At 44.6% G+C, this 27,347-nt stretch overlaps 1 protein-coding gene and 3 non-coding genes across 9 annotated transcripts; 3 read left to right on the top strand and 1 right to left on the bottom strand.

Annotated features, from left to right (window-relative positions):
- Window positions 1–743: 743 nt before the first annotated feature.
- On the bottom strand, window positions 744–26,409 carry LOC6591264 (protein hu-li tai shao). Of its 6 annotated transcripts, XM_026986212.1 has the most exons (13): window positions 26,220–26,400; window positions 21,720–21,762; window positions 14,721–14,841; window positions 14,163–14,646; window positions 13,367–14,087; window positions 13,169–13,292; window positions 11,892–12,002; window positions 11,534–11,828; window positions 11,370–11,468; window positions 11,197–11,268; window positions 9,296–9,364; window positions 1,745–1,812; window positions 744–1,666 (listed from the first exon to the last, which is right to left on the bottom strand). In XM_026986212.1, the coding sequence occupies exons 3-13, from the start codon at window positions 14,814–14,816 to the stop codon at window positions 1,553–1,555; spliced, it is 2,253 nt and encodes a 750-aa protein (XP_026842013.1). In that variant the 5' UTR covers window positions 14,817–14,841; window positions 21,720–21,762; window positions 26,220–26,400; the 3' UTR covers window positions 744–1,552. The 6 variants fall into 6 exon arrangements, with proteins under 6 accessions (XP_026842013.1, XP_026842014.1, XP_026842011.1 ...); XM_026986213.1 differs by lacking the exon at window positions 9,296–9,364 and having other exon boundaries at window positions 26,220–26,398; XM_026986210.1 differs by lacking the exons at window positions 744–1,666; window positions 1,745–1,812; window positions 9,296–9,364 and adding an exon at window positions 2,342–3,903 and having other exon boundaries at window positions 26,220–26,409.
- Trnas-cga lies at window positions 17,701–17,782 on the top strand. The gene has a single exon. It is a non-coding gene; the product is annotated as a tRNA-Ser (tRNA).
- Window positions 18,141–18,213, top strand: Trnav-aac. Its single transcript has one exon. It is a non-coding gene; the product is annotated as a tRNA-Val (tRNA).
- Window positions 18,527–18,599, top strand: Trnav-aac. Its single transcript has one exon. It is a non-coding gene; the product is annotated as a tRNA-Val (tRNA).
- Window positions 26,410–27,347: the final 938 nt, after the last annotated feature.

Raw genomic sequence — 27,347 nt, 5'->3', positions numbered from 1 at the left:
ATGACGCAAAAAGTTGCTAGAAATAAGCTTCTGTCGTTGTGCAAACAATCATATCATTTAAAGTTTCTCTTTCTTTATATATGTATACTCGTAATTATCATAAATATTTATTCTGTCGTTTTTGTCTAAGGCTCCGCAATGCATGCATTCGTGTGTGTTGTGTATATAGAGTATCGAGTGTGTCCTAGTATTGTGGGTGTGGGTGTCGGTGTATTTGTGTGGATAAGCGGGCGGGAAAAGCAGAAACATTTGATTGATTTGATTGGCTTTAGTTTTAATGCTAGTTATTATTTGAAATGCGATTAAATTGTGCCTTTAGGCTTTACATGCTATGGCAGTCATATATGTATACTTTTCTGGAGTGTAGTTATCGAACGTACATATGCATGTATTTTCGATGCAGCACATCTACTTACAAAAGAAATGCTGTATATCTCACGGGACTCGACTCTCTTAATTTTCTGCGATTGGTTTTCTTTCTGCTTTCCTCTGCATTTATCGCTCGGCTTTACATACATATGAGAGTGTGCTGTTTTGTGTTTTGTATTTTCTCCATAATTTATTTGTTTTTATAAATATATATGTTGCGTGTGTATTTATGTATAAACAGTATATAATTATTTATATAAAAACCTAATACAATTGCTGCATGTATACAAACATGTACCTATTATATTCACTTTTTTGAATGAACTAACACAACTAAAAAAACACAAAACATACACATGTAAAGAATATCAAAGTGTTGTTTCATTTGATCAATTTTATTGCGTTTATAAAAAAATATTGCGTTTAAGTATTATGTTGAGTGCAAGCTCCCTCAAATAACACACTCGTCGTCTGCGTCTGCGTCTGCTTCTATGTGTGCACAAAAATTTCCAATTCTTCAAAACAAAAGTCTCGTTTCTTTCGCACTTCATTAATAAGTGTTTCTGCTTATGTTGTTGTTATGTTTGATTACTATGTAATGTGGTTTACGTAGTATGTATATTTAAGCGCTAATAAATCTAGAAGATTTCCCCGCTTCTCGCATAGAACGAAGCGGCCCGCGTGTCTGTCGGGGTGGTTGGGTCGGGATTGGGGTCGGGTATTGCATGCGAATTTGAGAATTTCGGTAAAGTCTCTTTTTATCATACAAAATTATGTGGTTTGCGTTGCAGATTGTGTGTGCTGCGATAATCGTATAAATTAAAAAATAGATTTATATTATATTAGAAGATATATGTATGTATAGCTGTGAATGCTAATTGATTGAACTGCTGCCTTCGGTTACTTCTTAGTTGCGTCTTGATCAACTTTAGCTGCTCATTTGTTGCTGGTTTATGCCTCTTCTCTTCTATTCTCTTCTTTTCTCTCGTGCAATGCTTGCTTCGCTCTGGTTATTGTTTATTTTTCGTCGTTTCATCATATCGTTTATTCTCTTAGTGCCCTCGGTTACACATTGTTCTTGTCCCCGCGTTTACCCGCTGTTTGCTGTTGGGTGGGTGTAATGATTGCTATTGCTGTGGTGTTGCTGCTACGGATGCCGCTCTAGATCAGCACCAGCATCAGCTTAGGCCTCGGCCTTCTTCTTCTCCTTCTTTTTTTTCAAAAACGATGGTGTGCGCAGGCCCTTCTTCTTCTTTTTGTCTTTCTTCGGCGATCCGTCCGTGGACACATCCTGGAACTGTAATATAAATTTACATTGAGAGTATAGTTTCGTTTTCGTTTTGCCGACTACTAAGCTAAGGTCATCATCGCTTACCTCTTTACTGCTTTGGGAGAAGGTGCTCAAGTGTGCCTCCGAGTGGTCGCCATTTTGCACGTTTTCACCTGGGGGAAAGGCAAAGAGTAAACACACATGATTAGCACGATTTTCAATGGTCGGGGGTTGGCGGTTCCTACAAATGTAACTCAGTGGACGCGCACAGAATATGTTATACAATTTCATTAGACTCTCTTTTCACCGCTATGAAACGCACACAAAATTCAAACACACAAATTTGGATCTAACTAAAACATGTACATATGTAAGTGGTTGTCACAAGAATTAGATGTATCGAGTGGTGTATTAGTGAGGTGTGTTAGTACACTTATGGACCTTGGGTTAGGGTTAGAACAAACGAAAGGACATGCAGCGCAGGATCAACAACTAATATAATAACATACAAGTGCATGTGCAACAGCAAAAGCAGGCGATAAATGATAAATGCAAAATGGTTACCTGTTCGTCGATAGTGATTGCGTTTGAGTGAGTTCTGGGCAATAATTAAGTTACGACTTATCCAGTAAATAAACAATATATTTGAAATAAAACAAATTTAGACAAAAAAAAATAAAACATAAAAAAAACTTAAAAATTCACAAATATTATGATTTAGTAATGATTGAGAGACTTGACGGGGGATATTCCGCAGGAGGCCAGACCCTCGGACAGCTGCGAAAAGCGCGCACGACAGTCCGTGATGAAGGCCTGGTTGTGGAGCATATGGGCTTTAATAACATTATTCAGCAAGCTCTGCAACATATTCTCGAATGAGCTGAGATGGGTATTCAGATCAGCCTCCCCTGGGGACACCAATGGAGACGAACCGGACGCTGCACCGGCACCGACACCACTGTCGGAAATAGTTGAGGGCGACGGCTTTCCAGTCATATCGGTCTCGGCCAGGTCCACATAGCTGTAGGCGTGGCACAGGACCGGTGCCGAATTGCTGCGCTGCAGCAACTGGGACGGTGTGGGCGTGGCCAGCGGAGCACGAGTAGGGGCTGGCTGATCTTGGAGTATCTGAGCGGTTCGCTGTCGCGTGGCTAGCTGCTGCGAGATGTAGTGGATCTCTTCATCGATGACCTTCTCCAGTTTGGCCCGGAACTCTTGCTCGTGCGTCTGCACCGTCTGGACGCACTCGGCGTTGCGCAGCGACACATTGATCAGAACCTCAATGGTCGTGGGGGTCGGAGATGTAGCGCCAGCCAGGGGCGAGCTGCTCAAGGTCAGCCTGACATGTTTGCCCGGGGTATAGGCCTCGGCCTCCTGCGTAGACGAACCATTGCTCGTAGTGGTTCGTTCCCGCCGCCTACCCAAGCCGCTGTCGTCGCCGTTTTGGTAGATGCTCTGCTCTGCCTCGGGCCGTCTGCTGTGCTTCACCCCGTTTCCATTCGCGTCCGTGTCCACTGACAGTGCATGGTCTCTCGGCAGAAAGTTATAGCTGCGATAGAGACTATAGTCTTGTGACTGTGGCTGTCTTTGGGGGCTGGCCATAGTTATGGATTCGAACATAGACTCGAGCTCGTCCAAAGAATCATCAAAGCTTCTGCCACTGCTCGCCGTGGCACTGTAAACGCGCTGCTTCCTCTGCGGGGGCGTTGGCTCCAATCGAATCTGCTTCTCCGAGACATAGGTGGGTGAAGACAATGGCTGCTGCTTGACTGTCGACGCCGATGTTGGTGTTGTTGCTGCAGCTGCCAGGACATCGAGCATCTTCCGATTCTCCTTGGTCAAGATCGACAGATTAATGAAAGAGAACACATTTTCCCGCTGCTCAGATACATTTTGCCAAATGGATTTGTGTTCTGGATGGAGCAGGATGCTGGGTGCACTATTGAGTGGACAATTAAATCCATAGTGAGAGATTGTCCGGAATGGAACCGTCTCCCCGGCATTCGGAGAGTTAACGATGGGACCTCGATGCGGTGTACTGCTGGGCAGATCCACCCAGGCGCTTGTCGCATTGTTCTCCATGGTCGTATTGTGGTTGATGTTGTTGTGGATGTTGATGGGGGGATAGTTGTGCCTGCTGACTGTATCCACCTTGTGTATTACATTCACCTGCTGCACTCGATGGGTGGCACCGACGCAGGCGTCAAGGTACTGCCTGGGATCCCACAGAAATGAATATTTCCGGGTCAAATAAGACCGTACCTCTGGAAGTGAGAAAGTGGGAGGGAGCATGTGCATGTTGGGCGTGGGGGGGATGAGTATGAGTATGAGTATGTATAAATGCTTGGTAGGTGTGTGTGGGGGAGGGATGTAGAGGGGGAAACTGCACGAAACAATGACGAAAACGCAGACGCAGACGATGGTATCCGGATTCCACTTAATAGTATACGATGTACTGTACTTATTACATTAAACATTTAACATTGTACGACGTAGCTGCCCACAGGACTCAACGCAAACACTGGGGGACCTCTGGGGGATTTGTACACCTTGAACCAATTAAATAATAATAAATATATTACAAAATAAATCTTTATTTGATACTTTCATTCAATACAAACCCTTTGCCATACATACAAATAATTAATCGTGTTTTGTGTGGGTTAGAATACATATGATACGATGTAAAGTGCACATAAACAAGGCTACAACTCAAAAATTCCATTCATGCCAAGCAATAGGGTACATAAAAACTGTAAATATGTGATTCCTTTGAGACCTATAAAAATAAAAATATCTGACGGGGGCCTGGGGGACTGACTGCTTGGACACAGCAAATGTGGAGAAGAAAAGTGGAAAAAAATAGATGGACAAGGAAAGAAATATTGGGGATTTGCTCGGCTCTGTTTTGACCATCAATCAGTTTAATCCGTTTGTTTATCGAGATCTTTATCGTGTTTCAACGTGTCCGGAGTAGGATCCACATCCTCTTCTTGTACCACGTTCTCCCACACATGGATTTGCGTGCCCTGTAAAGTGCAATTCGTTACCAGGACAACTTCCTCATCGTCATCAGACTCCTCTGATGTTCCTACTTCCCCAGTTACGCGATTCTGGGTTTCCTTTGACGCATCTGCTGGTCTTTCGTTATCAGTTTCAGATTCTGGCATATGTAACACCTCGACGGCGGCAATACTCTGGGGGGTCATCGCTCCCACCTCCTCCTCGTCGTGAAGTTCCTCTTCGGTGAGCCCCAATGTTAAACTAGTTGGAGGCATCTCTTCCACATTGCCGGAGTTTTCCCCGTCATTTGTCGAGTCTCCAGTGTCAGTGGGATGATTATCGATCGGTTCTGATTCAATCCGTCTTAGACCTTCTTCGATTACACTGGATTCTTGTTCCCCTTCACTGTCCTCCGCTTTATCGGAAGTATTCTTTGTATCCGTTTCGTCGTCGTTCGATTCATCTGCTTCGGCATCGGAGCCCACAAGCTGCTTTTCCGTTGGAGTTCCTCCGGTGTCTCTCTCCGTGTCTTCGTCTCCGTCCCCACTTTGAGCGGACATTTCGAGAACACTTTTGAATGAAGTAGAGCTACTAGCATTCGAGTCGCGATTAGTTACTTCGGCCTCTAAAGGGGTTTCTTCCTCTTCCGTATTCGATTGACCATCCGACGAGGATGAATCTTCTTCAGCGGCATCTAGATTTGTCTGGGTTTCTGCCTCTTGAACTTCGAACTCAATTGATTGTATCCCTTCGGAACTCTTGCAGGATGTCTCAGTATCATCTTCTATTACGTGGGAGGAGTCTTTAGTCGAATCTGTGTCATCATTTCTAGTGTCATCCTGGCCATCACCGGCAGTCTCCCCTTCCGTTGGCTGTTCATCGCTTGTCAGGGATCTATCGCTTAAAGTTTGCACCGATTCGTGACTCTGATCCTGAGTGTTGTCATTGACACTGTAGTAAATGCTGCATGCGGTGGCATTCCCAACGTCTGCTCCCATAGCTGCTGAAGATTCATTTTGTGTGGAGACTGGTCTTTGATCCTCCTGCCCCTGCTCCTGATCCTGACTGCAGTCCACCTCGAATGTTGTTGTCGAAACGTTATCCGCCTCGGGCTCACCCTCTGTAGGCACGCAGAACGTGCTGCTCGAGAGCGTGCGATCCACGGAGTAGTTCAGCGATGTGTCCGACGAGATCCGATCGAGGTTCAAGGCCGGATTCATGGCGCAACGCCGCACAGGCGTAAGAAAAACACCCGCTTTGCGTCGCTTGTTATGGGGCGAGTGCGGACTGCGTGGCATTTGGCGCGGAGTGCTTGGACTGCTTGCAGCATTCCGGTTCTGGGCACGCGGTGGCGTGGGTAGGGACACCCAAAGACGAGACCCGTTGTCCCGCTGGCCGATCTCGAAGGTGCACACGGACGACACGCTGGCAGCGCTCCTGGCCTGTGACATAGTTCTTTGCTTTTTGATCGAGCTGGTCGTTGGCCTTGTGGCCGATCGCGGCCTGCCGACATTGCGGATGTTCTCCTGGATGAAATTGCGCTTCCTGTTGGGACTGCGACGGCACACGAAGGTCGTGGAGGAGATGGTACGCTTCAGAGGGCTACTCGGCTGGGTGTCCAGGCGGTCCCTCTCCTCCGACTGCTCCTCCTCCTCCTGATGCTGTGGCTGGGAATTTGACAAAGACTGCGATAATCGAAGGCAGGGTCGCGTCACCAGGTGCTTGTGGGCCGTGGAACTGCACGGCGCACTGATGTGGTGCATGGACAGGGCCGAGTTTGTGCTGGTTGAAATCCGACTCGTACTCGGACCCGGACAGGTGTAGACGTTCGTGCAGGTGCGGAGCATCCCCTCGCGGACCAGATCCTCCAGCTTCTTGGGCGTCAGCTTGTTGCGAATGCTGTCATCAATTTTGACAAAGATGGGATCGCTCTCCTTGAGTTTGTCCTCCTCGATGCGCCTCAGGATTTCCAGCTCGATCGGTGAGAAATTCTCGATGTCCTGCGGGGGTTGGAATCTTGCAGGAATCTCCTCCCCATGGAAGGGCTCTGCCTCGGTCGTTTCGGCCGACTCAGAGCTACTGGTGAAGCCTTCGAACTCTGTCCCTGTCTCGATCTCGTTCTCATTCTCATCGACATCCTTTTCATCGTTGCGTTCAATCTGGACCCTCTCCTTTTCAGTGGCCTCTTCCGGGTCGTTCGGAACGGGTGTGACAGGCTTCTCATCGTCACGCTTTTCTTCAAAGTGGATGATGGACTCGTTAGATGAATCGCTCGTGTCGTCGGCTAGCTCCGTCGCCCGCTCCACCAGGCAAACCGAGTCGTTGGCATTCGCAATGTTCTCCAGGCTGATCGATCGGAAGAGCGTGCCAGTTTCTGGCACCTCAGTGTCATCCAACTCCAGGGGTTGAAGCCTTTTGGTGGTTGCCACCAGTTTCTGCAGGTTTTCGCCGGCCAGGCTGAGACTATCCTCGAAATCTTGCAGGATTTGCGGCAGATCATTCGCCGTATTGTCAGTCATTGCGGTATTGTCATCCTGCGGAAGGAGCGACACATCTTCAGCGATCGGAACTGGATTCTCCTCCGTCTCTGGGTCCCCCTCATGGTCTAGCCAGCCATTGGCCCGCAAAGCCCTGACCTCCTGCTCATCCAGGCTCACCTTCAGTGTGTGCTCTGTCCTGGACGGCGGCTCCTGTTGCATCTTCTCCTTGTCCCCAAAGTACTGGACGTGGTCCTGCCAGAGTTCCTGGAACTCGGACTTGCGGCGCTGGCGCTCATCTCGTGGCATTAGTTGGCGCCCCTGTTCCTGCTCCTGCTCCTCTTCCTGGTCCTGCCTCTGCGCCTCTCCAGTGGGCTGGAAGTGTTGCGTGATCTCCAGGGTAATCCGACGCTCGGTAAGCGGCTGTTGGCGGAACTCCGACTCCCCATCGGCAGCATCCTCTGTATTCCGATTCGTTGGCTCCTGCCAGTTGCCAAAGTTCCACACTTCGGTGATGTTTGTGCCCGTTCGCGGCTCCATTGGGGGATAAGCTCTGGGCGGCGGGGCACTCGTCGCACTGGCGCCCGGACTGCCCTCCAAGCCTGGCAAACTAAAATCACTGGTGATGGCCACCACACCTGGCGTGAAGCCCAGATTCGTCGACTCCTCGGAGAAGTTGAAGCGTTCGATTTCGCTGAGAAAGTTCGTGGACTGAAGCGAGGTCTGCGTGCTGGCATCTTGGTGCCCGAATCCGGGTATCTCTGGCAGTGGCGCCTTCCTTTGCTGCTTGGGCGTGACACTGCTGCTGCCCATGCTGGCCAGATCCTCCTCGCAGGAGCCACTGTTGGGTCCGCGCACGCGCTGCAACTCCGGCTTGAGGCGCAGCAGCTTGTCGATGCAGGGCTGGCAGAGCTGCTCGTAGCGGGGACTGGCGAAGATCTCCTCGTAACTGATGGCCCGCTGCATGGGCCGGTAGCCCAGTGCGGCCAAACCGTCGCGTCCTGGCAGATGCTTGTGGGCCGCGCATGGCATCTGACGGGGGGACTGGAATCCAAAGTGCGAGTGGGTGCGGTACGGCGGGTGAATGAGATTGGTGTTGGCCGGCTCCAGCGGGCGCCGGACTATGTTGGAGGAGCCTGTGCCCGTGCCCGTACTAGACGTGCCATTTGAGCTGCGATAGTAGGCGGCCAGATTAACCAACTGCTCGGTATGAAGGGTCCTCAGCAGGGCCGAGCAAATCTGCGGCTGAGCGCATTGCCCCAAGGAGGCGGCGGCAACTGCCGCATAAACATAGGAATAAAGCTGGTCCTGCCCCTGCTGGACAGGAACCAGATGCTGTGCCAAGTCGGCCACCCCAGACCCCGATCCCGAGCCCGACCCAGACCCCATATCTAATTCAATCGACGGAGGATCGCTCTTTGGCGCTGGGAATAGATCGCGGCGACACTTGCTAGTCGAAGAGACGCTTCTATTCCGAATACGGTTATTCTCCTTGTCCAGCTCATGCCCGTGGCTGTTCGCATCTGAACTGGTGGGTGTCTCGGTCTCCTTACCCATGGACGACTTCCCAAGGACTTGCACAGCTTCACAATGCAAGACGAAAATATGGAGAGAAGAGCCAAAGAGGTGTACAATTAGTATCTATGGCAAAATACGTAAAGGGAGTCTGGGACTCGATGAATACATACGAGGGCAGGGGAGAGTAGTACATACATAGATAGATTTCGATACGTATTTTTTGTTCGTTTGGATGTATAAGAGTGTGTGTATATCCAAGGGGGCTGTACCTAGGCTGAAACTTGAGTACAAATAATAAATATTCCTGGCCATTGCCATAGCAAGGGGTAATACGATTGCTTCCACCAAACCGAATAGTTCTGAATGATATATTCTATCGTCTAACCAGAGTATGAACTGAATTGCTGAATTAGATCGATGTTATGGATGGACTAGAGCTAGGGTTTAGTTCGGGTGCTTTTGTTTCGGTGACTTTGTTTTGGTGGATTATATACGAGTATATAGAAGGGTTATCTTTGCATACAAATATACACCAATTAATTAGTTGGGATTATATATACATGGGCGTTCCTGGGCGTACAGCCTGAGTACATTGAAGGAAACCCTTCGGTTTTTTTTTCTTTTCTTTTTTTTGGGTGGAGGGGGGAATTTTTGTTACCTCGGCCTGTTGGCGGCTTGCGATTTGTTGCTGTGTGAGAGCGTTCGCCATTTATAAAACTAAGTGTGGCTAAAACAGTATTGAGAAATCAAATAAAACAATTAAATGGCATGGCAAACACACAAAAACGGCGTCTAGAGTAAAGCCCTTAAATTGAATGCCTTAAAACTAGAAATACTTAGTGTAGAAAGTGAGCTGAAAGGTGTCTAGGTTTAGTACTGGATAAGCAAGCATGCTGCATAGATGTGCATTAGTATCGACTAAAAGGCTTAAACAAAAACAGCTGTGCAAAAGCCAAAGAATTCCTTGGACAATGAAGCTAGAATGGCCAGAAGAATAAAGAATTGATCGGCTCTGAATGGCAACACAAAATAAAACCAAACGGAACAGGGCAGAGCAGAGCAGAGCCGAGCAGAAAGTTCTGTGGCAAGGCAAGGCGGCAGCGGTTAACATGTCATGTCGAATGGGGTTTAGTGTGCAGATGCGGATGTTCTGTTCTTTTGCTTTCTATAAACTATATAGTATATACTACGAGTAAATTTGTTCGATTTGTGATGGCTTTGGTTTCTACACACTAAACCTTTCGGGGCTGCACTCACCTCTAGCTCAAAAATAAGTGTTTTTTTTTTTTGTTTAGCTGTTCTTAGCCTGACTTTGTGGTTACACTATAGAGCGCAGCAGCAGAAGTAGTAGAAGTAGTAGTAGTGTTGGTAGTAGTAGTAGAAAAGGTGGTATTTGTATGTAGTGGTAGTAGAAGTACAAGTTTTGTGTTCTGCTGAGAGCTTCGGGGCTGGTTGGTTCTTGTTGTTGATGGTTGGTCTGGTTTATTCTTTACACTATATTTATATTACATTTGTAATCGGTTTTATTCGCACACCCCTACACACAGTTTTTATCAAATGAATTTATATTCAAGGCAGAGGAATGTTTTTAAATACTGAACTGGCAAACGGACTGTACTAGATGGATTTTCTGCAAAGGAGAATGCGTTCCGATCTGATCTGATCTATAGCTTAGCTTTTTTGTTGTGCGTAGTAGTTGTTGTTGTGCTGTGATTTTCAGTTCATCGTTGAAAATAATACTCATTTAATACACGGCATACAACAGTTGGCTGTTCTTCCTTGGCACCGAAAAGTATTTAAAGTATGTAATATACAAATATAGGAGAGTAACACGACTAGTACGTATAATTAGTATCCAAAAATACCGATATCTACATCTAGTTAGTATAACTAACTAAAACAGTTTTAGGACCGTTGGCTAGGAGCTTTCAAACTGCAGAATAAGTGGTGTACAGTAGAGACAGCAGTGGAGTGAAAGTATTAAACAATTTTCCTCACAGAAACGAAGTCGAGACTGTGTCAAGTGCTACGAGTACTTTTTTGTTAACTATAGGTTTGTTTTTTTTAGCATTATTTTGTAAATTCATTTATAGGCGTGTGTGTGTTTGTGTTAGGCAGATAAAAAAAATAAAGAGGGGAAAATAGCATAAGAAAAAAATAGGTTATCAAATGTTAGAAGTCTAATAATTATAATAAATGCCTTAAACTAGAAGATCCATAAAATAAACAAAACAAATAACTTCGTTAGATTTATCGTGTTTCTGCGTGTAACTTATGTAACTTAAACATGTAAAAAACTGATACAATCATAAAACAAATGCATCCAGAGGAATGGAATGGGATAAAAAGGAAATACATAAGGACTTAACTCATTAAAAAAACATAAGACATCTGAAAATTGACATTTTGTTCATATAATGGATAAGCAAAGACATAACTCTGAGCATTATATGGATGTGTTCGGTATTGGAGTATGGTAAATCATACGATCACGATTATATGAACTGGATAGTAGCAAAACATAAAAGGATAGGAACAGAGAACATGGACTGGACTTACCATCGCTCAATACAACTTCCGCTTGGCTGGGAATGGGCGCCTGTTGCGTTTGAATCTGGATAATTTGGTGTTCTAAAATATTACAGAAACGTTATGGGAAACAACAGATTTGGAGGGTTATTAATGCAGATCTAGCCAAATGTAGCCAAACGGATGGCACGACCGTGACATACCCGTCTCGGGTTCGCTCTGTGCGTGTTTGGCATGAGCCAAAGCTCCCGCTGCCTGCATCGAGTTAAGAGCCTCTGATTCCGAAAAGTCCGTATCGGTGTCTGAAAGAGGTACCAATATTTGAGTGAATGATGTATAACAGACAGGATCTTAGATGCACACTTACATTCGCCATGAATGCTCTTCTTTTTGCGCTCCACCGTCCGCTTGTACTCATTCAGCTCATCGTCGGTCACATTGTCGAAGGGATTCTTGGCGTATGGCGCCTTGTAGACAGTCGCATTGTGCTGGAAGCCCCGCTGAATGATTCCCTTGGAGGCGGCACCCATTAGCACCACGTGATCACCGGCCTGCGAGACAGTGGCATCTTTGATGCGGTTCGCTTCGTCCCAGGTCACGCCCTCCAGTATATGAGATTGTGGTCCAGCTGAGATTTTGTCCGCACGTCGATTATCCTTGATCTAAGACAAGCATACATAGTGGACGATCTAAAGGGGAATTGAGGCAACTAAATGAATACTGACTTGCTGTTGGACGCGCTTAAACTCCTTGGTATTCGTCCCACATGGCACAAACTGCAGCGGATCTTCGATCCTCACGGGCGTCGAATGGGTGGGTGAACCCTCAGCGACCCACTTTGAAGGTTATAGTGTTCAATTTGAGCACGCAAGCATTTTTACGGTGTGGGGCAATGGGGTGGGACAATGCAAGTAGAAAAGAAAGAGAAAGAAATTTGTTTAATTTAGGGGCCGATATGCTTAAATCTAAAATACTTAAAGCTACATCGAAATGCTCTCTATAGGCGTTAGCCCAACGATTGTTCGGGTCTCTTAGCCAATCATCTTATACATAAATACGCTTCAGTGTTAATTATATAAGAAATACAATTCTTCAAGCATTTGTGAGCAATGTTTTTTTTTTTAACTATTGTATTATCGAAAATGTTCTTAATATAACAAAAATAACAGTCAGAAATGATTTTGTGCCTTGAGAACAAATGAGAAAAAAAAATAGGTAAAAGTTTATACAAATACTAAAAAATAAAAAAAAAAATATTTATTTAATTGAAAGAAATCTTAACCATAAAACATGCAAAGAAAAATTTGTTTAAATGTCAACGGAACAAACAAATGTTTTAAAAAATGAAGTGAAAATGTTGGAAATGAATATAAATGAATTTGTATTTGAATGATTAAATACTTAATAACAAATTTCTTTCTCTTTCTTTGCATTGTTTTACAGAGCATTCGTTCGATTCGTTATAGTGGAAGAAAAGCAGAGAGACAGACAGCAGGGGAAGACCCCTAAAGGAGGCACAAAATCATCCATCTATGCAAGAGTTATTTTCGGTTTTAAGTTAAATATTTATTTGGGTAATGTAATGCACAAATTACAGAATTTGTTTGCTGGCAAAGCGGGTAAAATATCTTTTTGTTTTGTTTAGCACGATTTAAAAATCTATTTTCAAAATATATAAGAATGTATATAAATATATAGTTCATGTACTAATATTTTAGACGATTACTTTGATTTACTTAGTGGCTAGGCAGACAAATATTATGCGTGAATATCTTCGCAAGTTTAGCAGCAGAATCGGAACTGAAACTAGCTAAAGGGGAACTCATAAATGGAGGCGGAGCAAGTGGAATGTCTGGGTAGTGTGGGGTTTTCTTTGGGTTGGGTTGGGGTGGGTTGGCCGGCTCAACTAATTCCCTTCAATCTCCTTAAGGCTAGCAACATTCCGCTGCTGTGTGGACGCTGTCGTGGTCTGGTGTTTATCTTCGAAAGTTATGATCTCTACCTTTGTGATTTTCTTGGGATCTGGGGTGCCCGTCTCCAGGACTTCGACCTTCTGATACACATTCGGGGAGTTGAGCCAGCGACTGCGGTCGCCTCCTTTGCGCAGATCTCCCTTCTTCCAGATGCTGTTGGAGGTATTAGATAATTGGAATCATTAGGATCACTCTTGGAAGAGCGTTGACTGTTCCTTGTTCCTTACCCCTGTCTAAAGAGCTCCTCCTCCTCGAGCAGATAGCCGAGAGATGACACGGCCGGTGGCAGCTCCACGTCGTTCTTGGGCTTGGGTGGATCCGATTTAATCAGGGGATGGCGGTAGATGTAGCCTGTGCGATAGCCAGCATTGTCCAGCATGCGCATAAGGGCCTCGAAGTCGGCTCCCCCAACACGCCACTTGGGCGGACTGCCGATTTTGGGCGTGGGAGCCGCCTGTTCAGCGACAGCAGGCTCCGTGGCAGTGGCTCCATCCTCGGCAGCCGTGACGGCGGCAAACTTCTTCTCCAGGTCCTCTGGGGGCCGGCGCGACTGCTCGTAGATGATCTTGCGCGTCTCCTCGGGAATTAGCACCAGATTGTCCACACCCACGGGCAGTAGCTTCAGTTGCGTCTCGCACGCCTGCACAATGTGGCAGGCGGCGAAGAAGGCCTCTTCGATGGTCTCGCCGCAGCATAGGGCGCCGTGGTTGGCCAACAGTATGACCTTGGAGTTGGGCCCCAGGCTGCGGACAAGGCGGTTGCGCTCCTCCTCATCGAGCAGGCCCGTGTACGCGTGCGTGGTGATCTCGCCCAGCACACAGGCATCCCTGGTGAGGGGCAGCAGGCCGGTCTTCAACGAAGAGATGGCCACAACCGGACTGCAGCCAATGTAGATGGCGCAGCGAATGTCGGGGCGTGCTGCATGCACCACCGAGTGGAGGACAAAGTCTGGTTGGGGGGGAGCGGAAAAGCCAATATTAAAAATTGAAAATATTAAATGCAAGGGGTGTGTTGGCGACTTACGGCTCTTGTTCACGCCAAAGTTGGTGGTGCCCTGCTCCACAATATGGCCCTGCATATCCACCTTGTTTAGCGCCGAGGCAGTGACTTCATGATAGAGCAGGCCATAGGGATTGACCAGGAAGTACTCCTGGTCGACCTTTAGGCGTGCGGTGATCTGTGCCCCCAGACCCTGCGTCCAGCCGTACAAATCCAGCAGACGGAATGTGGCAGCCAGCTTGCAGCGGAGTATTTTCTCGCCCTTGGCATAGCCCATGGACTCCACGCCGCGTATATCGTTAATGGGCACCATGCAACTGCTGCTCTTGAAAACGCTGCCCACCCGGCTCACCGGCACGCCCACAATGTCCGACAGCTGCTGCAGTATGCCGCTGGCCCCGCCACCTCCCTCACGGGCCGAATCGACGATGCGTTCCAGTTCCTCGCGGAACAGCCTCGAGCCCATAATGGCCTCGACGCGTTTGCGGCGCTCCATTTCGCGCATATCCTGTGGAAGAGCGACGTGACCCAGAGGTGATGGTGCATCGGAAAAGGCAGAAATTGCTTTCAATCGCCACTTACCTGTTCAATATCGGCGGGACGCGCTTTGCTGTCCTCGTCGTGATCGCCGGCGGTTGGGTCTATGCCATTCTGTGGCGGTTGCTCGACTTCAGTCATGTTTGCTTCCTTTTCTGTTTAAATGCTGCAAACGAAAAGGGGAAAAGGGTATTTTAAATTACAATTGCTTTTCCTTCACATTTTGTACGCTTACTTTACGCTCAGCTGGAAAATTTTCAACTGACCTTAAAACGGCAGAGCACCGTTCTACACTGTTCCCGTTGTGTACACACACACAAACACATGCGAAATGGAAAAAAGGGGGTGGCAACAGAGAGAGAGAGAGAGCGAGAGAGAGCGGGCAAACACAACCACCCAAAATTTAAGCGAGAGAGGAATAGCGCTGAGAGAACTTTCTAGCTGTCTGCTTTTCCTGTGAATGACCAAAACTGTTTTGGGGGAGAGTGCAAGAGAGACAGAGAGATAGAGAGAGGAATGGGACCAAGGAGGGAGTTGTGCCGCATATTTCACTTTATTTAATTTCTAATTTTGGCTAAAAAAAAAAATTATATATTTACTTCCCAGTCTGACACTTTACACAGTGAAAAGCAGGGGGGGAAACCATTGGAAAATAAACCACACACTTTCCTTCCTGCCCACGTGCTACGACAGGCGCGACAACCCAGAGCAGAAGCAACGCAGAAAGGAAAACACAGAAAAAACTATTTTAAGATCCATTTTGCTTCTTACGAATTTCAAATAAATGCCTCGGAAATCGAAAAACCGAGCAGAGAGAGAGGAGATGTATCGAAAATAAATAAACACAAGACCGGGAAAGAAATGCTTTGCTCTTTAAATCTTAGGCGTGGTGTTTCAGACCCCAGCCACTGTGAGCACTAACCTTCAAATTGCACCCTGATGCTGGTGGATTGGTGCCGCAGGCGGTACTCGAACATACATACAAAAACATATAAACAAATGCAATAAGCAAGGTAAACAAAGTAGGGAATGTCATCAGCAGAGAGAGGCTGAGAAAACATATCGTTTAAGAAATTTCTTGGCTCAACTAAAGAACGGTGGAATACGCTCCTGCGGCTTTCTGACACACTGGAACAACAAAAACAATAATTACGAGCAACGTGTATAATTTATGCTGACCCAATTCCCTTCCCTACATGCCTTTGCCCTTGCAAGTTCTGTTACCGCGGGCGGTTGGCTTAGTTCCCCATTTCCTTCCTTATTAGATAAGATTAATGGAAGACAATTGCATTCACAAGAGACTATTTGCAAATGATGACGTATTGCCCACCGGACATACATATATGTACATCCCACCAACAACCACAACAGAGCCAACTCTTACAGAATTATCGTGATGCTAAGGTAATTGAACTTTGCCTTTCCTTTGCTCTCTTCCCTTTTCTGACTATGCCTGGGTGCGTGGGTGCTCGAAGACGTTCTTTTGGCTGCAATCAAACGGAATAATGCTGAATAAACGCTTTTTAAGTGCACTCTGCCGTGTGAGAGGGTTTGCGTGTGTGTGGGCGCATGGAGTTGATCCCCAACAAGTATTCACAATTACTGCGTAGGCTGATCATCAACTCCCTCCCACCAGAGTAGCCCTAACAACAACAAAAAAGTTATAATTTTCCGTAGGTGGCGGCAGAGACTTGACTACGCTCAATACTCAATGCATTGAAGAACGAAGAGAGGAATGCCTTTAAAGTTGTTCTCTGCCAAAAATCGACGCGTTTCCACTGAGATAAGGCAACACTGGTTGGCCAATATAGTCAACAGTGTCAACCAGTGGATCAACCAATTGATTTGTTAAATCCCAATTTGAGCACAAGTATCAAAACATTTCAGTTTATTGAACTTTAACTTTGTCAACGCTGCAGACACCATTCTCTCGTTCTATTTCTCTCTTTTCTCTCTGTTTCTGACCTTTTTGTGCGGAAGAAAACAATTAAATTTAGGAGCATCTAACGCCACAGCGACGCCATCGATGACGCGAGCGGCTGCCGCTGCCGCCGTCGGCATAGGCTGGCCTGTCAGCGCCGCAGTTTGTTTGCCGCCTGACTCTTGTTGACATTATGCAATTACATCACACTTGTTTGGCGGCGGCGGCGACGACGACGTCGTCGCGGACACACCCATGTCTTTCAATGGGTAGCGTCGTGTGCCAGTGTGGCCCCAAAACAGACAGCTCAAGAATGCTGAGAGCGGTAATGGGTAGTGCGGGAGAGAAGCAGAAACATGCTAACGTTACATTACGATAAAAGATAAGATTAAAGCCAAAACAGCAAACATCTTCGCAACCAAATTGACTCAAAGAACTGAACACCCTCTGAATGATCGTACATCATTTTCACACATACAATACATACATACATACACTCGTATTCGCTGGCGTTAATTAAATTTCCCAAGTATTCAATTATCGCGCAACCAAAGAAGAAATCTTACGTAATCTCCTCCACTCCATCGAGCACAGATAGACAGCTGAGGAGGGGGTGAGCTGGAGCTGTCCCATCGTCTCAAGTGTGATATGCCACAGAGTGGCCATAAGGTCGCACAGAAAATGAATTCATTCAGTTTCAATAATGCAACAAGTCGCTCACTCAGTCAGTCAGTCAGTGGGACACCGCCAGAGATCTGATGATGATAATAAAGCTGTTGTCGTCTGAAAAAGCATTTCATCCAGCCAGAAATTTGTACAAAAACGATCACCAAGAAAACCAGAGAAAAAGTGCAATAAATCATTACTTTTTATGCAATCATTCATAGTGTGCTAATTTGTGGAAGTCATATTTTTTGTGCCTAGGCATTCCAATATATTTCATGGAGCGTACTTAGCCTAGATTCTAAATCATTTGTTGCACAAGCTTGACGCGAAACGTGTTCGTATGCGGAAATTTGTCAAATAGATATTGCATGAAATAATATTAGAGTATTTCGCCACCCATCTCTGGTATATTCAGCTTTGGACATGAGTCTTCCACAAGCAGTCGTGGCCGAGTGGTTAAGGCGTCTGACTCGAAATCAGATTCCCTCTGGGAGCGTAGGTTCGAATCCTACCGGCTGCGATGAAACATTCATTTCTTTTTTGCACTTTACTTTATGCTTTAATACGATATTTTTTAGTACTAATTTTTACTAATGTAATGTACTAATAAATAGATAGACTTTTTTATTTCATGAAATGAATTTTCACATACTGTCGGACAGAACTTGCATTCTTGCGACCTTTTTTGTAATTTTGTAGCCGATAGCAGAAACATAATGCAGTATAACCTATTTTATTTATAAAGCATACTGTATGAAACCAATAATACTTTAAAATCTTATCTCAATAAGCGATTTCTACAGTATTTTTATATTTTTCCATCAACACTTCTATGGTACAAAGAAACTGTTCCGTGTTTGGTCACCTTGCTTCCAGCTGTTTCCGTGGTGTAGCGGTTATCACATCTGCCTAACACGCAGAAGGCCCCCGGTTCGATCCCGGGCGGAAACAGGTTGAATACTTTTTTTGCATTCGATTTTCAAGTTTAATTTTATCTGAAGTCTATTTTAAATCCAAACCTTGGAAGCATGGATTGGGCAGACGGGAATAACTTTTTATTTGATAAGATCTAGGAAAGTTCGGAATATTTATGAAAGGAGTAAAATCAGCAAGGTAAGGTTTCGGTACAGACACGAAAACTATTTAAATTACGTTAAATTATGAGTACACAGTAAACTTTAAAATAATATTTCAATTTGTTTACTGCCTCCCCCTCCAATAGCAGCTTTGCACTAATAAGTATTTGACCACTCAAATACCAGCTGTTTCCGTGGTGTAGCGGTTATCACATCTGCCTAACACGCAGAAGGCCCCCGGTTCGATCCCGGGCGGAAACAGGTTGAAATAACTTTTTTTCTTTTCTCGAAGGTAACCTTTTAATTTTTTTCGTGACTAAATGGCTTTTTAAGCATTAATTATAACAGCTCGGCCAATATGGAGTGTGCCAAGACGCTTGTTTCGTGCTCGCTTGTCTCGTATCTAGGCACAGTTATCGTTAAAATGTCTTCATTTGGGCCTGTAGCTCTGCTCTGGGAATTTCTCGTGCGTGTGCAATTTTTTAACAAGGTAGCAGTAGCATCAGCAGCCAGCGACTTGTCTTGGTTTTGGTCTATCCGTAGCCGTGAGGCTTTTCCGTCTGGCCTTCTCTCCCCTGCCCTCTGCTAATTTTGTTTGTTTTGCTAACAAGCTGCCACTCTGTCTGGTCGGGCTCGTCGCCCCATTCTCCACTGTTCTGGACAACCCGTTGTTGTTGCCGCTGCTGCTGCTGCCTGCTTCTGGTATCTGACGGCGCCGAAAGTCGCTTGTGAGTCGCGTGGCTTGAATTACAAAATCCGCACATAAATCTTAATGCCGGCAGAAAAGTTGGCGCCAACGCCCTCTTTATGAAGAGTGGTGCAGCAAAATTGCATAAAAACAGACTGGCAGCCGAGAAGCAAGAGTCCGAGAGAGGAATGAATGGAAGGGGACAGACACAAAAGAAAGTGAATCGCCAAAGCAAACAAAAAAATAAATAATGCTTTTGCGTTCGCTTTTTATGCCCTTGAAACGCTAGATACGGTAAATATCGGCATAGTTTTACGAATATATAGATTGTAATTTGTTGTCATTTTAAAAAAATTCGATGCATATTATTTAGCTGGCATAGCAAAGAGTATTTAATACTTCGTCAGTATATTTTCATTTTTCTAATTTTGCCCTTGATTAAAGCCTTTTGTTGAATGGGACGATGGCTGGCGATTTGTCTTTGACTCACTTGGAAGTTGGCCAAAACTGTTGGCCAATTTGTAGTATTTTTGATATTTTTGATACACATAAATTTGGTTTGGTTTTGTAAAATTGCCAAATAAACTTGAAATCTGCACAGCTGTTGAGATTTGCTAACGTCCAGAGAGGAAGGGGGATCATTTTATTGCATTGAAAATCGCTCAATATCAGTTTTCGAAAGATTTGTTAAGAGATCTTCAGGAGTGTATCGATTCCTTGTCTCTCGTTTGCTCTGTAATCTAGTCAGGCGGGAAGTAATCATATTTGTAGACTATGACATCATCCAGGACATTGTGGCACCCACACCCACAACCCTCCCGGCACTTAAAGACAAGCAAATACAATTTCATCCCCTCTGAGGGGCACATGACGTCATTTCCTGTCATTAACTCAAAACGCAAACGAGAAGCAACCACGGCACGGCACAGCAACAGCAGCAACCCCACCAAACCACCCACCCAATCCCAATTCCAGGATATTTTTACGAGGCGCGTGGTAGCAAACATTCATTGGTGGCGCCACAGTTCCGTCATTTGGCCGGCGCCATTCATTCAAAATTGCATGGCAACGGCTAGGCAACGGCGACAGTGAAATTGCCGGCGAAAAAAGAATTAAACTAACAATGCTCTAAGGAAAATCCAATAAAATGCTAGGCGTGTCCCGCACAGGTATTTTTATTTCCAGAGGCCGTCAAGAACCCCCTCGCTCTATTGCCCAAGAGGGTGTCTGTTTGCTTTCGATGGCTGTCCTTGTTCTTGGGCCCAATTTCTGGGGTTCGCGGCCGGGGGTGGGAGGTTGTGGGTCGTTGACCCGAACACGCGAGCAACGCAGGAAATGTGGGCAGTGCCTGATGCGTGTTTACAATTGGTTTGAGCCGCATATACGAGTATGTAAGGGCACATGTCCTTAACGACAGTAACTCAATCCTGATAGGAGCACATTAAAGGCATTAAATGGGCTTTTAATTGAACATCAGTTACAGTCGAGAAGGGTTGTAGCACAGGTGGAACACAAACAACAACAAAAAACTCAAATACTTGCAAAATGTTCTATTTGAATTTTAATTGAAGTAATCTAACTAATAGAAGATTTATTTCAATTTTGGGGCCTCTCTTACAAAGAACAGTGCCAGATTTTCAAGTTTCCGTTTTTTCCCCATATTTGAAGACTATTAAGCGAGAAATGAGAGTTTGCCATCGGCTGGAGTTTGGTTGAATGACCCATTTATGAGAGCCAACAAAATTTCAAGCGTAAAGAATATCATTTCTATCCCCTTGACTCTTGATTTCCCCCTATAAAGATGGAAATACATACATTATGTGTAAAAACGCAGTGTACCATGCCCGACGGCATGGAGGGGTAAATCTGAATTTTTGCACTATTTAAAGAGATATTTGTGTACACAGAGACATACGAACATGTACACATTTGTGGCACGACATATCGACATCGGAATAAAAAGCAGACTCAACGCTCAAGTGGCTTTTAATTCAATTTCAACTGAAGCAGAGCCACACGCTCCAAGGGAATCCGAGGAGGCAGAGACAAAAAGAGAGAGCAGAGCAGACTAGTGACTAGTGCGAAAAAATGTATATATGTATACATATATGTACATGAAAAAACCACAAAAACAAAGGTCAGTCTTAATTGAATTAGAGGTGAAGTTATGCGTGTCAACATGTAAAAAAGATTCAAGGAGAAGAGAGCCCCAAAAGAGAACAATTTCTATATCTACTACAGTATATTCTAGGAGCTTATCGCAAAGCCAACAGAGAGAATACTTCGACCAAAAGATACCCTCGTAAAAAACGTAAACTTGATTACGCTTTTTTGTTTTAGTCCCCCCCAGCTATGGAGTATCCCAGATTGACAGCATCATTGGTTGTTTATTTAGCGAAACACGAATACTTTTGGCTATCTCCACATTTATTCGGTTCGAAAGCTAACACGATTTGTTTTCCATTATGTTTATCCTTCTATTGTATCTTTCAGTAGCCCTCTCTGACCATTAGACGAGGTGGTGCAGCTCTCTGCCGCACCACTCCCTCTCCCCAACAAGAGTCAACGAAAGCGAGAGTAAACACAAAACCTGCGAGACATTGAGATATGCCATCGCAAGACACACCAAGAGAAGAGCAGAGTGTGACGTGACATAGCCTGTTGATGTCGGATAAAAAATACCCAGAACTCACCTTAAAATTGAAATTGTTTGCTCTCTTCCTTTTTAATATGTGGCTGCAATGGCAAACAAAAAATAAAAGACTTTGATTAGTAAATGGAAATGGGAAATTTGCCTATCACTTTTTTTCAAATTACTTTATTTTTGTATAGCCAAACATAGAGAGAAACAAAACTGAGATTCATTGAGAGATGCTGTCTGCTGCGCCGACGTCGCTGTTCGATGATGTCATGCCAATATTTTTAGTTGGCGCGGGTTAAAATATTTCTATACTACTCGTTATTTTATACTGCTATTTACCCACACACACACACAAACAGACGACGGCGAAAGAGAGGGAGAGAGAGAGAGACCGAACTCTCTCAGTATACAACAAAATAATTGAATAATTTAGGGAGAGGTTGTATGATCGCGATGGGGGCATCCAACAAGCACCGTAATTTTTTACATCTTCATTTCGTACACACACACTCACAAACACTTCCACTCGCTCTGCAAGCTACGTTTATCAGCTGGAACGATTTGCATGCTTTCCATAAATTTGTAGACTTTCCATTAGCAAAAATTTGCATACGAATTGCAAAATTATTATGAGCCGATAATTCGTTAGCCCCAGTCCCAATACGAGTGAAGTCAGGAAATATTAGAAATTGTTTAGCGATTGAATTATTTAAGAATAATACAATTTAAGTGTATTTTTGTGGTTCGTGGTGGTTCGCGGGCTTGGAGAGTCCAAGCAAAACTATAATATCCTCATCAAGACTATCAAAATAATAATTACCCACGAGTGCATCCCATTTTCACTTTTCACGCACAATTTAATAACTGGATTGCTCAATAGAGCACAACACAAAACAGCACGGAATGGGCTCTAAAAAGTTTAAGCGTGAAGACGCAGACATGAAAGATTGCCCAGTTCCAGTCCCACTTTTTTCTGGTGCGTTAATCAACAGTTTCATTTGGAGCCTGGCTAAATGCTGTTGCGGTCGATCCCTACCTCCCCTCAGCACCCACACAACTTCAAATGGCATGGGAGCTGATCGAGAGGAGTAGAAGATATAAAAGATTATGTAAGCCGTCTTTCGTGTGCTTCACAATAAACTTTTTCCCCTCTCTCTCTCTCTTAATTTTTGTGTTTTTGCATTATGAATTCATTTATGCAGCAACACGTTTGCGTTTATTGTTGCCCACGGACGGAGTACTTTGGCTTGCTGCCTCCCCGGCTATTGTTATATGAGGATGATGATGTTGATGCCATTTGTTCGCGGCTGCTTTTGTTGATTTCTTGTTGGGCAATGCTACAATGAAGAAGAGCCGTTCAGAAACGAGATTTTTGCACTGGCAAAGTGGGTTATGCATAGAAGGAGCAGAAGCTCCTAAAGAGGAAGCAAGAGGCCAATCATTCTTACTAGCTTTCTCAGGTCTTCCAATGACAAATTGAAAGCTGAAACTAAATTACATTTAATCTCGTAGTATTTACTTTCAAATTAAACTTAATTACAACAAATTGTGGCAATTTAACAAGATAAAACAAAACAGTATTTCCCACGCCTCCACGAACAGAAACACAAACAGAAGAGAATAAAATAAAACCTAAATTCCCATTTGAATACAGTTCGGCAGCCACATAATAACAGGCTTTCAATCACTTTCCAGCTGCAAGAGACGGACCAGACAGATACACAGAGCGAGAGAGAACCGCTCAAGACAATTTCCAATTGAAGTTCAAGCGCAGCAGCAGCAGCAGCGGCGCAGCATAAAGAAATACCAGCAACATGAAAAAAGGCAAGAAATGCAGAGACACAGCCTCATCATCCGTCTCGTCTCTGCTACTCCCGCTTCTCTTTCCAACTTTTTAGGTATAAATTATCCACATTGTCGCTCACTCTGCCACTCTGCAGACCGGGCTTAAAGTACATCATAAACTAGGCTGTACGAATTATCACGAGTGCTTAAAAGCGACAAACACAAAAATAACACAAAACGACTGCTCTCGAATTGACATACTTTGTGTCTGTCTCTCTCTCTCTCTCTCTCTCTCTGTCGTTGCTAGATGCTCTTATATGTATATAGGGTATAGGAACTTCGACTTTCTTTGGCCCCAGTCTCGTTTTCATCATTGTTGTTGCTGGTAATGCGGCTGATGCTGCTGCTGCTTCTGCAACTGTACATTTGTTGTTGCACTTCTCTCTCGGTCTCTCTTCCTTTTCGTGTCTCCTCTCCACCGAATTTCTGTTTGTTGTTGCTGTTTTATTGATGAGCTGCAGTTGTTTAGCCAGCAGCAACATTTTATTTTTTTTGAAGCTTGGCACGTACGCCTCTTTTATTTATGTCTGTATATTTGTCTATCCATCCCCCTCTTTTCGCCATCATCAAGTAAGCTGGCTTTAGTTCCCGCTTTTGCTTCAATGGTTTCTGCACTTTTCACCGTTTGTTCTGTCCTAGCCAAGATACCCTTCCCTTCTCTCCACCCTACTGGATGGACTCCATTAATCAGAGTGAACGTCACAATTATGCAGCTCGATCCCAACGATTTCCAAATCAATTAATCACAAAATGACGTCAGTGGGAAATTAGATAAGAGGCAACCCCACATCACGCTTGAGTAAACAATTTCCAATCAAAAATCATTTTCTGCCTCACCTTCCTTTCCTTACCCTTCTACTCATGTGTCCATTAAATGCATTTGCATTGTTGGATGGGATGAGGGCGAGGGGCACGCCCAAGTCGTTAGAAAGTATTTGAGACGGTGGCCTTTGAACACAATATCGGTTTGCTGGGATTGCATTCCCTCTTATCGAGGGACCTCTTTGTCTCTTGTTGTTTATATGCAAACGTTCTTAATTTTGTATTTCCGTCATTTATTGGAACACATTTCTAGGTTAGGTTTTGATTTCTCCCGCTATTGTTTGCCGTTTTAACTATGCACTTCCTCCCACCCACACAGACACGCACACACACACACACAAACATCCAACTGTCTCTCTCACACCTTGACGCTCTCAGTGCACGTTAATTTGTCACTTGTATGTATAGAGGAAACAAGAATAAACAGTGGTTTTTGACTTTCCCCAGTTATTTTGCACTCGAGTAACGGCACAACAGGCAAATAACGGTGCGCAATCATTTGGTTCTCTCTCTCCCTTTATCCCTCGAGAGAGTGGAATATAGGAATAATGCCGCAACGATTTTAGACAAACACTTGGCTGAATGCTTTTGCGGTTTGCAGCCAGAATAAATGCCCCAGGCGATGAAGCTAATTTAAAAAGAGACGAGCAACAGAAAAATGATAAGAGCGGGGTGGAACGGGTAAAGAGACGCAGCAGACACTCGGGGAAACCGTATTAAAAAAATTCAAATATAAACATCATTGTGCCCGCTTGAGTGTGTATGTGTGAGCGTATAGCAAATTAGAATTGGAAACAAAAAGGCAGCAAACAAAAAAGAGAACATTTTCATTTGGTTGTCATTTGGTTTTGTGTGCGAAATGACGTCATGTGACATAAAAGGTAGCTAAATTTATCAGCAGTCTAAAAGCTCGATGCAGAGATATGAGACACAAGTATGCACGAGTACATCCAGGCCATGCCGGAAGCCAGGTTGAGCAGGTGGAGTGACGTCATAAACTTCTTCGGTCATGGAAATGAACTAAGGAATAAAACTCTTTTCTTTTTTAAAAGGAATCTAACTAGAAAACACAAGCCAGAGCTTCGATAAGATTGCACAACAACTGAATAAACACTAAATACAAATCAAGTTATAGACGGTCCGGCCTACAAAAAAACATCTGTTGTGAGGGAGAACTTACGTTTGCAAACTACTGTGCACCGTATCGTTCTTCAATAAATAAGTTTTCAACATTTACAAATCTGTTTATCACTTGTTGCAGGTCGCAGTTTTTTTTTCGCCAAACCGAAAGAGAAAATGTGGGTCACAGTCGCGCGAGGGGGAGCAAAAGCACACTGTATTAGACACACACGCACACACATATGCACTTCGAGCGTGAAGATTTTGCAACCAAGATGGCGTGTGTGTGCGAGTCGATAACAAATTAGTTATAAAAGCAACAGCTAAAATCCGAAGTCCGTACGACATGCAACTGTATTTTCATAATCCGACAGGGGGGCATAGAAAGTGGGAAGAAAGAAAGCATGAATCACGTGAAAAGGAAAAGGTACTCACACCCACCCAAAAGACGAAAGAGAGAGGGAGAGAGAGAAAGAGAAAAAGCCGCGTCAGAAATTTTCAGAACATCAAACGCAAAGCATAACATCAAAACACACACACACAAAGGCACGCATACAATTAGGAATGTTGCGTGTGCTTGACCAAACCCAAAAAACAAAAACAACACTTATTAGGGAAGTACAAAAGATGGCGTCACCGGCCATAACCTCTGCCCATCATAGCGGTAGAAGCATAACAGTAAAGATTCCATTTAGTTTCCAAAAGATTAATTCAACGAACAGCGCACATTTTCACCAGAAGAAATTCTAATTTATAAGAAACTCACCGTGGCTGCTTTTCTAAATGTCGGTCGGCCGATCCTCCAGTCGTTTCACACACACGAGTACAATAGAGGCGCACGCACACGTCCGCACAACTCGAAGAACAAGACGCAAAAACGAGAGTGGAGAGCTGGAAGGCGGTTCGGTCGTCAGTGTTCGTTAACGCCAAAAGGTGCGCAGCGTTTCCAAAAATTAAAAATTGGGAACAGGTAAAATTGAGAGCTAACATATTAATGAAATAAAAACAATTTCAGAATAAATAATGTACAAATTGTTGTGACGCCATGTCACTATGCACAAATGAGGCAGAGCAGAAAGAGAGATAGAGAGAGCTGTTCGACTGGAAAGCGGCCTGGAAGTGTATCATCCTGCTACGCCCAAATACATTCACAATTATGTTGGGTGTGTGTGTGTGTGTGTGCGGTCGCATATGTATTTGGACGAATATGTGAAACAACAACGCCGCGAGTCCTGTTTTCGCCACTTTGACCACAAGAATTGCTTCGTTTATGCTTCTCTTTCCGCACTTTTAGGTATTCCGCGCTCAGCAACTGTGTCAATTAACCCCAGCCCACGCCGATTATGTCATATTATTGATACAAATACAAGTACACTTATTAACGGCGACTCCTCACCGGCAAGGCAATGCCGTGAAAAAATCAATGAGTTGAGTGCGCGTCGGCTACGTTTTCCCTCTCAACACCCACGTTTCCTAACTTAAGTTATCACCCCGTATCAAACCGTACAGAAAAAGGGCACCGCCAGCAAAGTACTATTTGTTTGATTCTTAATCACTATTAATTCAGTCTAAATGCTAAAAATTACACAGAATATTCACAGCGCGACGACCGCGAAAGCGCTTCGTTGAATTGTTTTTTCGATTTCTTTGTGATTAGTATTCGTTTCTACACCTCTACATTTTACATTTACATTTGCTAAATTTATTACATCGCAACTACACGGTTACTACACATTCGCTACATAATGGCAGACAATATCGCCTTTTTGTCCTCAAGGTATATAGTCCTCACACTCAAGGTAAGGTTCGTACGAACCTTGCAAGTCGCTTTGGTTTTTTGTGCCTGTTTTCCATACCCTTTTTATAGCCCACTAAAAATTACGACTCATTTTTG

The sequence above is a fragment of the Drosophila persimilis genome, unplaced genomic scaffold (assembly GCF_003286085.1).
Source record: "Drosophila persimilis strain 14011-0111.01,24,50 unplaced genomic scaffold, DperRS2 tig00000002-arrow-pilon, whole genome shotgun sequence".
Classification (NCBI taxonomy): Eukaryota; Metazoa; Arthropoda; class Insecta; order Diptera; family Drosophilidae; genus Drosophila; species Drosophila persimilis.
The sequence above is the reverse complement of the archived record's forward strand: the minus strand, read 5'-3'. Positions and strand labels throughout refer to the sequence as shown.

What these genes read in the sequence shown, in the direction of transcription:
- LOC6591264 (XM_026986210.1), bottom strand. Translation starts at nt 14,816, where the DNA reads ATGACTGAAGTCGAGCAACCGCCACAGAATGGCATAGACCCAACCGCC. An exon ending in GAGGAGCTCTTTAGACAGGG is followed by an intron (nt 13,293 to 13,366) that starts GTAAGGAACAAG and finishes TACCTCCAACAG; the next exon opens with CATCTGGAAGAAGGGAGATC. An exon ending in ACAGAGCGAACCCGAGACGG is followed by an intron (nt 11,269 to 11,369) that starts GTATGTCACGGT and finishes GTAATATTTTAG; the next exon opens with AACACCAAATTATCCAGATT.